Raw genomic sequence first — 13298 nt, 5'->3', positions numbered from 1 at the left:
CTTTTAGATTTGTATCATTTTAATTTAGATATACTTTTTATCAACCACATGACAATGACTTTGAGATATTAAGACTTTATTATAACTGAAATGAAACTGTTCCACAAAACGTGCATATGAAAATCATAACTGGCAATCAGATCAGTAGAACTGGAACAATAACTTGGCACTCCAAATGGAAAAGGTTGCCGACTGTTGGCCTATTACGGACAACTTCAGCAGCAGGAGGAGGAGGGTTGGGAAGAGTTTTTTTCCTTCTGGTTAGGCTATATTGATCTCTGTCTCCGTCTTTAGTAATTTGTGCAACTTCATATTTAATCACAGTATTAAAGCATCAGATACGCTCAGTAGCCTACATATGGTTGATTTTATTCGAACTTGGGGTGTGTCTACAGTATATATGCAAAAATACACGTTTCAAAATTTGGACCAATCGATTGGTCAAAAGAACAGATAACTGGGTCGACCAAGATTTTTTGGGGTCGGGGACAGCCCTAATCCCTCACATACACACTCAGATACACGCTGAGATACACAGATAAAAAGGTACCCGCACAAAGATGCACACACACACACACAGTGTACAGATACAGGCACACGCACATGTAATAAACATGTTAAAATACACATATGCATTTACAAATGTATGCCCTAGAGCACTAGCAGAGCTTAAAACATAAATATCCATTATTTTTGTCCTTTTCTAGTCAACATAGTATCATCACCGAAAGCCTCAGTGGACCGTGCAATTTTTATGAAGCTCAGAAACCATTGTGTTGTTGTCCATTAAAATCAAAGACAGACATACCCACATACAGTATGATCCCTGCTGTGATCCTTCATGTTGACAGCAAACTATTCCCCTGAGTTTCACTAGCAGTGATTCTAAGTGATGTTCAGAGTTACTGGAGCTGCTGCTTGAAGAACAAGTAGATGAGGAGGGACAGCCACAATTGGAAATACCAACAATAGCAATGTACCTTGTAGCAAAATTGAGTGGGCCCCTATCAGGAATTCACACTAGCCCTCAGACAAACTGAACACAAAACATCTGGAGAGCTAGGATTTCCCCTGCTGCCGCCTCCACCACCACAGCGACATGAAGTGCAGGAATTGATACCGGTAAAAGGGAAGAATTACCTGCAAATAGAAATCAGTATTTTCCGTGCTTCATAGAACATTTCATTGCATATTCAATGTAATACAATTGAAATGTGGGTTCAGAAAGAAGAGGACATTGCTGACACTTCCACTAAAATAAGCCAGCGTGCCGTTGAGCAATCAAGCTGCATTATTGGTGACTTTGTGACTTATCTTCGCCATTCTCTCTTTCACCGTGTTATCACGACAAATGTTACCAATGCATCTGGACTGCTCCTGATTCAATCATGACTATTTACATTCATACCTAGCCAATGGCCACAATGGCAGATGTAGCGAGGAGAAGAGGGATAGAAATGAAGACAGAAAGAAAGAAAACAGAATCGAAGGAGAGAGACAAGCACAGAAAGAGAATGGAAAGGAGAATGGAAAGAGAGCAGAAGATTGACAAAGAGAGAGAAATTGATCAAGGCCTCCTTTTCTAGGGGTGTTTTCACACCTGCTCCCTTTCCGACAATTTTTGTGAACTCAGTGCGTTTCGCACATTTTTTTTGTGCAGTGTGAACACTCAGTTCCCTCAAAAGAGCCCCTGAAGTGGTCCGGTTCCCTTTCCTAGGACAATGTTAATGCAAAGCTCCCCAGGTTCACTTGTCGTAATTCCCGTACCACACACTAAACTACTGCAACACCATTTCCCCTGCCATAAACTCTCACATTGCTACCACAAAAGAAAGATGATAACGTGTAGTTTTGCGGAAAAGAATGTGTGCTGTTTTGTGCCAAGGACACACAGAAATTCCAAAATGTGTGGTTTTTAGTTCAGATTATGCGTTTGCATTATGTGATCTATAGGCTAAAATAGCTTCATAAGCTGTTTATTAATTGTGGGGTTTGAATAGCGTGAAAAGATAATATATTTGGTGAGATTCACAACATAGGGTACAAAATATATTCTAGCTCTTAAAGGGGCAGTAGCCTACCTTGGGTGTACAATTTTCAATTCGAGCATTATTTATTCTGCAGTTATTGTATTGCTATTTATTGCGAATAGTATATTTGGATTACAATTATTATGTCTCATACTTTAACTAAATTCAATCGCTTAGCTTCCAAAATGTAAGTAGGTATATCTAGCCGTCCGTTAACACATTCTGACTGAATGGCTTGTCCTGCACTTTGTGAAAACCCAGAGTGCATGTTGGAAAACGATCTTGGTTCCATTCCAAACATGTGAAAGTAAAGAGAAATCCGACCACAAAACAGGTGAAGTGAACCGGTGAAAGAGTTGAGTCCTCATTCAAAGGCAAGGGCAGTGTGACTATAAAGAGAACTGAGTTATTTTGCTTTCACCCCAGAGTTCACTTTAAAGAGGACGGAGATCGGTTCTTCTAAAGAAGACGATATGTGAAAACACCCTAAAGGTGATTGATTTCTATTCTTTTGAAAAAAGTCTTGCCTTTCGAAAGGCCTCGCCTTCGCAATATTCTTCCAGGTCAGGTAGCCAAGAGCAATCCATTCAAAGCCATTGAAATAGATGAGGTATAATACCACTTAAGTCACATCTTATTTAGTGTTATGTACAGGGTCACCCAACCAGTAGTCAAACAACTGGTCAGACAGAATCCAACACATTCAGTATTGAGTAGGGACTAGTGTTCTCCCTCTTGCTCATTCTCACTTTCTCTCCCTCCTTACTTCCTTCTTCATCTGTTCTCCATGCATGCCTAGCTGTCAGGTAACCCTAATCTGCAGATTAGTCACTGACCTAAAACTAATGTATTTAAATCACCCCACTCAAATTATTCAGGAATTTGCTGGCCAGTGCAATTTCACAAGTATTTTATCTCTCACTCTCTCTCCATCTCTCCCAATATCCCCCCTTTCAGTCTCACTGTAAAGCACATACACAAAATGCCTGGTGTGGTCTTGCCGTCCATAACAAAGTAAATTAAGCCATCCGAGACAAATGTGATCAAATTAGCATCAGTCGACACGGCAGTAAACACACAGCACCACAGGCAACCCCCTGTACTAAACATAAAGCAGTGATGAACCAACCAGCTGATCTCATTCTGCACCATCTTCATCTTCTCACACCACCAGCTCTTTTCCCTGTGCTGTGCGTATACTTAATGATTCACAGGCAAACAGATGCTGCTTGGTTAATGTTATGTTAGTTGCATGATGATTTCCTTTTAGTGGCTATACTCTACAAAGAATGTAATCCATTCATATGTTGTTCAAATGATTCATGCCAAATGTTTTACCCGTACAATTCACAAACTCCCATATGGGTGAACACATACCGAACACAGAACATTTTATGCCTACTTCCTTATTTCTTTACAGTGTATCGTAACTTGGATGATCCACATGGGATTCAAATATAGAAGATAAACAAAACCGTTCTACAACTATTAGTCGAGCAATTTGCATACAACGGCTACGATACCAACAGTGGCCAATGTTTTCTCTCCGGTCCAGCCTTCGAGTCGTTCGACCCGTTTCAGCATCCACGGGGGAGTCAACCTGACCAAACATGATAAACCTCGAACAGTACCTCTTATCAAGTAATTACCTTATTGAGTGCAACTGGTGGCTGCCTCCCCCAACCTGTTTGACACAGATAGAATCAGAAGCAGCTAAATGGAAGGTTACAGAAACATACTGAAGTTTACAGAGCGGGGTAAACATACAGTAGGTAGACGATTTGCAACGGTTCATATAGATGTAGGCTGCAGACTATTTACAAACACGCTAGGTTAGTAGACGGCAATAATAAAGATTCACAAAGGGGGCGGCAAAACAGATTAGGACAAGTGTGGCATCTCAAAGGTGTTTAGGTAACTACAATAGCTTCCGTTTTTAAAGAAATTAGCCTCCAGGCAAATGGAGGTTTTTCCATATTGGTTTTGTGATCTCGGGGGACCGACAGTGCGAAAGTGCCTGTTACATCATGTGTGTTTGGCTGGCGAACACATACGTAATGACCCCTATTTGCATGCTGATATTATTTGTTTGAGATGCTGTGGCGAGAAGGGAACATGTGGTCATGGTCCCTATGTAAATAAGGTAAGCTGGGGCTTGACAAGTTGGGGGGGATGAGAAGGGAAGGATAGGAGCAACACTGTGCAAGTGGAATGAGGTGAGGGAGTAGAGGGCGGTGAGGGCAATGGGGCAATGTCAAGTCACGCTCACTGAACCAACCCTAGCCTGAGGCGAGGCAGCCTCAGCTGACCCACTGTACTGAGATGTATACATGCCCCGAAGCAGAGGGATAGGATTGCAACCTGCCTCAGTTCTCGATTGTTTAGAAAAGATAAGACAAGGGTCCACCTGGACAGGGGATAACATTATTTCAAATGCCCCACTTAAAAAAGGCATGGTGAGTTACTTTAAGAGTAAACATTGTGTCTTTGGATAGAACAGGTGAGCTATCGAAGGAATTATATTTAATATCTTAGCTTAGCCAATAATTTAGTAACACTTTATTTAGACAGTCCACCTGTAGATGCTCTACAGCAGGGGTCTCCAACCTTTTGTAACAAGAGAGCTATTTCTTTTTAAAATGTAACATGTCGCGAGCTACTCATTTTTTTTTTGCTTTCAAATAGCCATATTTTTTTCTCTTCTCCCTCACCCCTGCAACTCTTACCCGGATCCTTCGTGTACAAGAAAAGGTAGTGCACTAGGTTTTCTGTCAATATTTCTGGTAAAATAATGGTTAATAAACAACTCTAAGAGGGGCCCTATAAAACCTAATTATCTTTTATATTGTCCCGAATTATGTTTTCTCATTTCTGTTTTCCTGGTTTAAAACTCTAAAAATGACAATTGTTCTGGTTTTGTACACCAGCTTCAAAGAGCTGAAAATAACATATTTTGCTTGTTTTGTCACATAAACCTAAACTGAACTATTAGAATTTTAGCAACCATGAAATGGCAGAGCATTTCTGCATATTGCACCTTTAAATGTGCATCTAGGGAGTGAGGAATGTGCAGACGAACAGATAGTTTGTTGATAGTATGACCATTTGTAGAGCATCTACAAATGGAAAATCCGGACAATTCCAAATCAAGTGTGACCAATAATTTAGCTTTAGGCATTTGGTACTTGAGAGTATGACGATTATCAACTAAAACACTATTTAACACAGGGATTTAGCTACGGAAACATGACACAGTAGGGATACAATGGAAGAAAGAGAGAGAGACAAAAAAACACAGGCTTGAATCCAATAAGTGTGGAGTTCCAGGAAGGACTGAAATGTCAGGTACATCACCCTACTGTTCTAACTCAATGGCTGCTCAGTGACACGCTGGCGTCTCACTCTGTGCTCCCCTGACTTAATGAGTGCTTAAATGTCTGATGACAACCTGCTAAACTTCACTGGTTGCCTGGTTACCTGCTTGGAGTCCAGGCCGGCTGCTGCATGTGCGGTGGTTTATTGTTATATTAGGTAGGCGAAGGATGAGGTGGAAGGAGACCTAGAAGGAACCTGATACCGCAGTAGAGACTCATAGTCAATAGGATAGTGAAGCTGCCCCCCCCCCCAACTCTCCTGTGGAAAAGTAGAGACCACTCTGTGTACCTCAAACAGGGCTCTCTTTCTTGTGTCTGTCTCTATTTCTGGGAGGAGAGTGAGCGAAGGAGAGTGTGAGAAGTGGAGCGAGAGAGATCCATAAAGAGGAGAAAATAGAGGGAAACATGGAGAGAGAGAGAGAGAGAGAGAGAGAGAGAGACAGTCGGTGTATGTGTGTGAGTGAGAGAGAGAGAGATTTGCTAATCCCATCAAAAGGTCTCAACCTCAATGAGCCTTAAATATCATAGATTGCAATGCATTTTGGATTTCCTGCCACTGTTAATTCAATAACAAAGGTTAAATCTGATATGTTTTGAATAGCAATTTCCATATCTAATGTGATCAATTTGACATTGCGGATTACCCTGTCTCCAGCAGTCGCAATACAATGTGATCTACCGTGCAATTCTCTACAATCAGACATGAAACCTTATCCCTAATCCAACCTCCCACCGGCCTCTGCATGCAAATCCATAGCAACAACGGAGTCGGACAAGAAGCCATGTTTAATTCGATAGAAATAGAATCTATTAATTTCTATTTCTATGTATAATTCCATCCCCAGCACCTCATAATTCTTATGCGTTTCATTACACATTATGTCCTCAACCAAAGGGGGGTGCTTACCAGCGTGTTTTAGCTGTGGTGGCCCTGTGGTGGCCCTCAGGAGACTGTAAGTGCAGCCGTTCAATCGAAGTATCAATAGGGAATGTTTGACAAGGCATGTATGGGAGTGTAATAACACGTCATAGAATGTTATATACTGTATCTCTGTTGCCTAATGGGTACATGGGGCTACAGTTGCCGCTGCTTCTGACAATATTCAATAAACCATAGAGGGCAACACTTCTACATTAGCCACTTCTACAGGAACCGTTGAGGAGAATCGAGAAAAAGTAGCTCTGCATGTTTAAAAAGAGGTAATTGCACATTATGGTGGCAGGGACAGCCTTTGAAAACGCTCAACACTCAATGCTCGACACCCCTGTGTGTTTTCGGGTCTGTGTCTGAATCTTCGAATGAATTGACTTGTCTATAATAATAAAAAATGCTGTAGTGAGCATTCACATGAAAAAGTAAATAACTAATTATGGAAAAGTGCAGCAGCACAGCTAGCGACATACACAATACATGGCTCTGCCGCAGCAAATAGAGTGTCCTGTTAATTATGGATGGGACATTCGTAAGCAACAGCAGTCCTCACACAAAACACTGAATACAGCGCATTAGAAGCTGTTAGAGACAGTAGAGGAAAAAGAGAGGGATGGATGGACGGATGGTGAGGGAGATTGAGAAATTAAAGAGGAAATAGCAGGAGGGAAAGGGATATAGCGTAGAGTAAGGGAGAGAAGATTAATAAAGAAAGAGACTGCAAGAAAAAAGACAGGCGAGGAAAAGAGCAAAAAGAAATTGAGACCAATGATTTTGAGGAGAGGGGCAGAAATTGGTGTGGTGGTGAGAGATAGAGGAGAGTGAAAGATAGGGTGGGAGAGGAGGCGGCTTTGAAGAAAGGAAAAGATGCAGGGGCGGATAGAGAGAGAGAGAGAGCGAGAGAGAGAGAGAGAGAAGCAAGGGGGGACACAAGATGGGGGGGGGAACAAGAGAGAGAGAAATCAGCCCAATCTACTGTGCTGAACAGCACTCAGGAATGCAAGAGGAGTTTGCTGCTTACAACACATAAGAGAACAATCAATAATGCATTAGATTGCCATAGAAAACATATGAAACAATAGGGTAAGTGTTATTTTCCTGGTAAATGCAGATGAAAAGGAACCGACTTCATCATGTATTAACCTTGATTCGCACCACCTGGCTTTCTCATAGATTAATTTTTTTTAAGAACCATAATGATATGAATTGATTCATTCACACTTCCCTAGAATATGAAGTTCCCTGTCATGCGTGCAGCCATGAATGATGGCACAAAGAGTCGATGAGAGGAGCGAGGAAGATGGGAAACAGAGGAAGGGATGGCCGGAGGGAGAATGTGTAAGAGATGGGTGTCATAAGGAAATAAAGAGGGTATAGTGAGATGAAGGAGAGAGAGAGAAAGAGGGAAGAGAGAGAAATGGATGGATGAAGAGATACATGAGAGTAACCTACAGAAGGGATGGAGAGAGCGAAAGACAGAACATGTCTGAGACAGAACATGAGAAAGAAAGAGAGAGAGAAAGAGAGAGAAAGAGCAGGAGGGAGAGGTTTAGGTAAGCCTGATTTCACTGCTGGGTCAGTGAATTGATACAGACACATCAGGGCACAGGAATGTTGTGACCTCCTGCCCAGATGTTCGTAGTCAAGCTGAAATCCAGTAAAACACGGCACCCTCGGTTAGCATTCCCTTAGAAGGCCACTCCTGTATTTCATTTTCACAATGTCTTACTTGTTTTCCTTTCTCTTGGTTTTTTTTCACCCTCTAAAAGGAAGAAAAAGGCTGCCTTGTTACAAAGAGGGCGGGGAGTTATTGACCTAGCAGAAGGGTATCCTAGCTACTTAGCCACACTATGATAGAATAACTGCAAACCAGACCCTTATGCAAGCTGTCTACAACACTCAAAACACATACATGCACAGGTCAGCAAAAGTGACACCACAGTCAAACTAAACCGCCTCACAATACTAGAGAGAGCAAAAGAGCTGGATATGCTTAGGCGAGTGAAAATGAAATCCTGGCATAGGCTACGCATGTCCTCATTTCCTTTTCAATATTACATGGTGAATGGCACTCCAAACCCAAACAGATCAATACAGCTAACTTGACACATATTAGCACCATAAAAGCAACATGACTACTGAGACTAGCCCTGTCAGGAGGCATTACGCAGGAGATAACACTAAGAGAGGGAGAAACATGACACATTTGAAAACAGAAAGAACAAGAAGAAAAAAATGACATATATATATATATATATATATATATATATATATATATATATATATATATAGAGTCAATGTATTCTTACCTGTTTGTTGTACTTGTTGATGGTTTGACTGCTATACTCAGAGCAGTGGTCAGATCCAAGGGAAATGTTATCTCCGGTGCCAACGAAGGTGTTGGCAGGGGGCAGGTCCTGAACAGCCTGATGCTTTTTCCCGGCCGTGGGTGACTGGGGGTGGAGCTGGACTGTGGGCAGTGGCGAGCTGGACTTGTAGTGCCGGGCCAGATCCGGGCTCCCGGGCCCTCCGTTAACAGACCGGTACCGGCCCATCCCAGGGCTGTCCGACAGCTTCTCGTTGACACCATCGTAGCGCTGGCCGTTGGGCTTGGAGGCCTCAATGGTGACGATGCTGCTGTACAGTGGCTGTTTGGACTTCTTATTCTTCTTGTCCTTCTTAGGCTTTTTGCCCTTGTCATGCTGCTGAGGGGTGAAGAAGTCCTCGTGGTCCTTTTTGCCTGCCTCATAGCCATTCTTGTTCTTGGGGCGGCAGTAACGGGCCATGACGACGATGAGGATGATGAGAATGACCGTCATGATGCCCGAGACCACCCCGATGACGATGCTCAGCCGCTGCTTACCCAGGTCGTAGTTGGGGTCCCCAGCGATGTTGGTATTGAGCGGCGTACCCAGGCTCTTGGCTACCTGGGCCTCTACGATGGTGGAGTTGGAGAGGGTCTCATTGACATAGACATGCACAAGGGTAGTGGTGCTCTGGGAGGGCTGCCCGCTGTCGTTCACCTGAACCACGAGTCGATGGAGGCCATAGTGTTTCTGCTCCAGCTTCCCCACCAGTGAGATGACCCCGCTGCCTCCGTCAATCTCAAACAGTTTGAAGGGGTTTCCACTGATGATGCTGTAGTTCAGGTCAGCGTTGATCCCTGTGTCCGGATCAGTGGCTATGACGGTTCGTACTACAGTCCTGACGTTGCTGGAGGGGGGCAGGAGGGTGTAAGTGCTGTTGATGGGGAAGGTGACGGTTGGCGGGTTGTCGTTCTCGTCCATCACGAAAAGTGACACGGTGGCTGTGGCGGATCTGGGTGGGTCTCCACCGTCCACAGCCTTGACCCTAAACGTGTATGAAGTCTTCTGCTCGCGGTCAAATGACATGGTGGAGAAAATGGTTCCTGTGTCATTCTCAATGGAGAAGATATCCTCCTCTTCCTCGATGAAGAGGCTCATTTCAGCGTTCTGGCCCTTGTCAGCGTCAATGACGGTCACCATGCCAACAGGGCTGTTGGGTGTTAGGTTCTCTTTGACGTAGAAGGTGAACACGTCCTGCATGAACTTTGGCTCATTGTCGTTCTTATCTGCCACCAGGACCACCACAGTGGCTGACCCCTGGAGTATGGGCATGCCCTTATCTTTAGCTATCACTTTGAACTCATACCTCTCTGTTTGCTCCCTGTCCAGAATGGTGTTTACTCTGATGTCACCACTGTCTGCATCAATGGAGAATATCCCATTTACAGAGGAGACGAGGGAGTAGGCGATTTCTGCATTCTTGCCACTGTCAGCATCGATTGCCTGCACTGTGGTCACCCTCTCACCTGGGGCATTGTTTTCCAGAAAGGACACCTCCACCACGTTCTGGCTAAAGATGGGTGGGTTGTCGTTGAAGTCTCCCACCTTCACGATAAGCGAGTTATTACTGGCCAGGCTAGGGCTTCCTGAGTCCACAGCCACGATGACCACGTTATACTCCTGTGTGGCCTCATAGTCCAGCGGGGCTGATGTATGGAGAAAGTATTTCTTCTTATTCATCTCACCCTCAATCTCACTGGCCGGTTTGAGCTGGAAGGGCACGTCACCCACCACAGTGCAGGTCACGATGCCATTCTCGCCCTGGTCGCGGTCTGACACCTGGACTAAAGCTATAGGCGTGTCCACCACTACATCCTCTGCCACATTGGCCACTCCATCTTTCAAGAAAATGCGTCCGATCTTACGAATCTCGATAGCAGGCACGTTGTCGTTCTCATCTTTGATGTTGAGGACCACGGTTGCCTTGTCCATTTTGGGTGGCTGACCTCGATCCCTTGCCATTACCGTGAAGCGCAGCTGGCTCACCTCCTCGCGGTCAATACGATGGAGCACGCTAAGCCACCCCGAGCCCTCGTCCAGCCTCAGCAGCCTACGCACTGACTCTGTGGCCGCACCAAATACGTACTCAATCTGACCGTTCACCCCAACGTCTGCGTCAGCTGCTTTCAGCTGCAGGATGGGGGCACCAGGGGAGCTGTTCTCTGGCAGGTCAGCCTCATACACAGCCTTCTCAAAGCGGGGGCTGTTGTCATTCACATCAGTGATCATCACCCTCAGGATGGCCTGGGAGGAGCGTGGGGGGTCGCCCCCATCCCTAACACGCAGGGTGAGCTCATAAGAGTCCCTCTGCTCCCTGTCCAGTGCTCCTTTAATGATGAGCTGCGGCTGTTTTTCCCCATCAGTTGTGTCAGCAACTTGCAGTTCAAAGACGCTGCTCCTGGCTGCCCCCTCATCAAATCTCCTGCTGTCCACTCCGCGTCCCCCTGAGTTCGAACCCAGGCGCCTGGAGCTCTCCCCGCTGTCCTGAATAAGCTCATATCTCTCAATTCCGTTCCTGCCAAAATCTCTGTCGGTGGCAGTGGGCAGGAGATAGAGAGTGCCAATCGGTCTGTTCTCTTCCACTGACAGTGTCAGAACAGGAGAGGGGAAAGACGGGGTGTTGTCATTTATGTCTAAAATAATGACTTTCCCCTCGAACAGGTCAACCCAGCTCTGAGCGGGTCCAATTACTGACACTTCAAAATCTATGAAACATTCGTTTTCATCAAATATCATTTGGCATTGCTGTAATTTTTCACGGTCTATCCGCCGTTCATTAGTGGTCAGCTCGCCTGTTATATTATCTATTTTGAAAAAATCAGAGCCGGACTCGAGGGTAAACGTAACCTCACCAGACCCGGCGACGATTCCGAGGTCTTTGGCTACGTTCCCTACCCTGACATCGGCGGGTCCCTCCTCAGCCAAGCGATATCGCAACACTTGCTTGGCATCGGGCTGATTCAGCAGCTGCAGGATGAGTATACTGTAGCATATATAGTCCACTGCGCCAGTAGTCCTCATTGTTCCCCGCAATGTCTTAACTAGATTATAAAGCCTTGAATCGAATGAGGATGACGTTTACTTGCTGCTATTGTTTTTGTTAAACATAATTTTCCTTCTCGGTTAATTTGAAGTCCTTCGTTTCAGGATGTGTATGACTTCATACTCCGGACGCACTCCAACACCTCTTCAACTGCAGTGAATAAGAGCAAGTGCACCCGCTATACTTTTCTTCATTTTTTTTTAGTGGGTGGGTGGGTGGGTGGGGGGGTAATCCTCACCCCTTTTTTCCAGCAACGAATAAATGTTTCTTTAACAGTCCGTTCAGTCTGGTTATATCCTATGTCATGAATTCATAACGATTCCGAATATCGTATCATGCCTGTAAAGAGAAAATGTCCAAGATGTTATCTTATTTCATTTTAATGTTGAATCAGTCCGAGTTTATTCAGTTAGACAAAAAAAAACACATCTCCCAGATTGATATAGAAGCGATGTAAATGGTCAAGATTCCTTAGACGATATTTCCAACAGATTAGTGGCAATGAAATTGCCCGCACAGATTCCCAAATTGTGATGATACAGTTAGGCTACTTTACAGAGCCACTCGTCTTCTTACCTTGAAGCAGGGTATAAGCAACACATCATGTGTCCAGTAGCCTTTCCAAGCAGCATCCGTGCACTCTGATTTCTTCTCTACATTCACTCACTTATAACAAGCAGCCCGTAAGTAGTTAACGTTAGTTCTCACAGTCGCAAGCAATACGGATAGAATACAAAAAAAAACTGATAGTGAGGGAATAATAAGAAATGAAACAAACAAGGACAATTGTAATTCCCGATGTAGATATTGGAAAATGTCGGTGAATTATTACGTGAGAATCCTCCTTCTTTCCCGCATTCTCAATCCAAGCGCCCACTCAACACATGCATGTACTCAGCGTGCGTTTGCAGCACCTATCTCGCTGGACTGTGAGAGCGATTCACAATTGTGTCTCGCGCGCTCTCTCCACCTCTCCAGTTTCGTTCCCCAGCGCACGTAACTAGGGCTGAATTTGTTTGGTAGGTTTCTAGAGGGTAGGCCTATTTGTTAAAAGGAGAGGGAGGGAGGGAGAGAGAGAGACGAGAGTTTTTTTTCTCTTGTTAATAAGGGGATGATTTAACCAAATGTGACTCAGTACCACATGAAGAAAATGCAATTGCAATGCATCACACACTACCCATTCGAATGGTCTTAGTCAGGGTGGGGGTATAGTGAGATGGCTTAGAAAAGATACACTCTACCGTGAACCATTTTACGAGGATGCCGCTTCATTAATTCAATGTGTAAATTGCGTTATGGTTTAGCCTATAATGCGCCAATAGAAAAGATTGGACTGCCGCATTTTACATGGTGGTGTTTTGTTTATTACACAGTCATAAGAGGTCTGTAGCCAGTAGACCGTGCTATGAAGACGGTGCTATGCAGACCGTAATATATATTTCTCAGTAAAGTTGAGATAGTTGCCGCTCATTTTCGAGTGATGGCTTGACTATTCCAACACGCCGGTTCCATTTTCGCTTGTATTTGTTGTCAAACTTTTACGCATGTAGGCTA

General features: G+C 44.3%; 1 protein-coding gene across 2 annotated transcripts in view; it reads right to left on the bottom strand.

The window, feature by feature from the left end:
- Window positions 1-12715, bottom strand: part of LOC109906621 (protocadherin-7) — a 211150-nt gene extending 198435 nt beyond the window's left edge. For both annotated transcript variants that reach the window (XM_020504427.2, XM_020504430.2), the window contains exons 1-2: window positions 12321-12715; window positions 8645-12083 (exon numbers count right to left, since the gene is read on the bottom strand). In XM_020504427.2, the coding sequence (XP_020360016.1) occupies window positions 8645-11722 (3078 nt within the window). In that variant the 5' untranslated portion in view covers window positions 11723-12083; window positions 12321-12715. The remainder of the gene's footprint in view (window positions 1-8644; window positions 12084-12320) is intronic.
- Window positions 12716-13298: the final 583 nt, after the last annotated feature.

Source organism: Oncorhynchus kisutch, linkage group LG16 (assembly GCF_002021735.2).
Source record: "Oncorhynchus kisutch isolate 150728-3 linkage group LG16, Okis_V2, whole genome shotgun sequence".
Lineage (NCBI taxonomy): Eukaryota > Metazoa > Chordata > Actinopteri > Salmoniformes > Salmonidae > Oncorhynchus > Oncorhynchus kisutch.
This window is presented reverse-complemented; position numbering and strand designations above follow the sequence as displayed.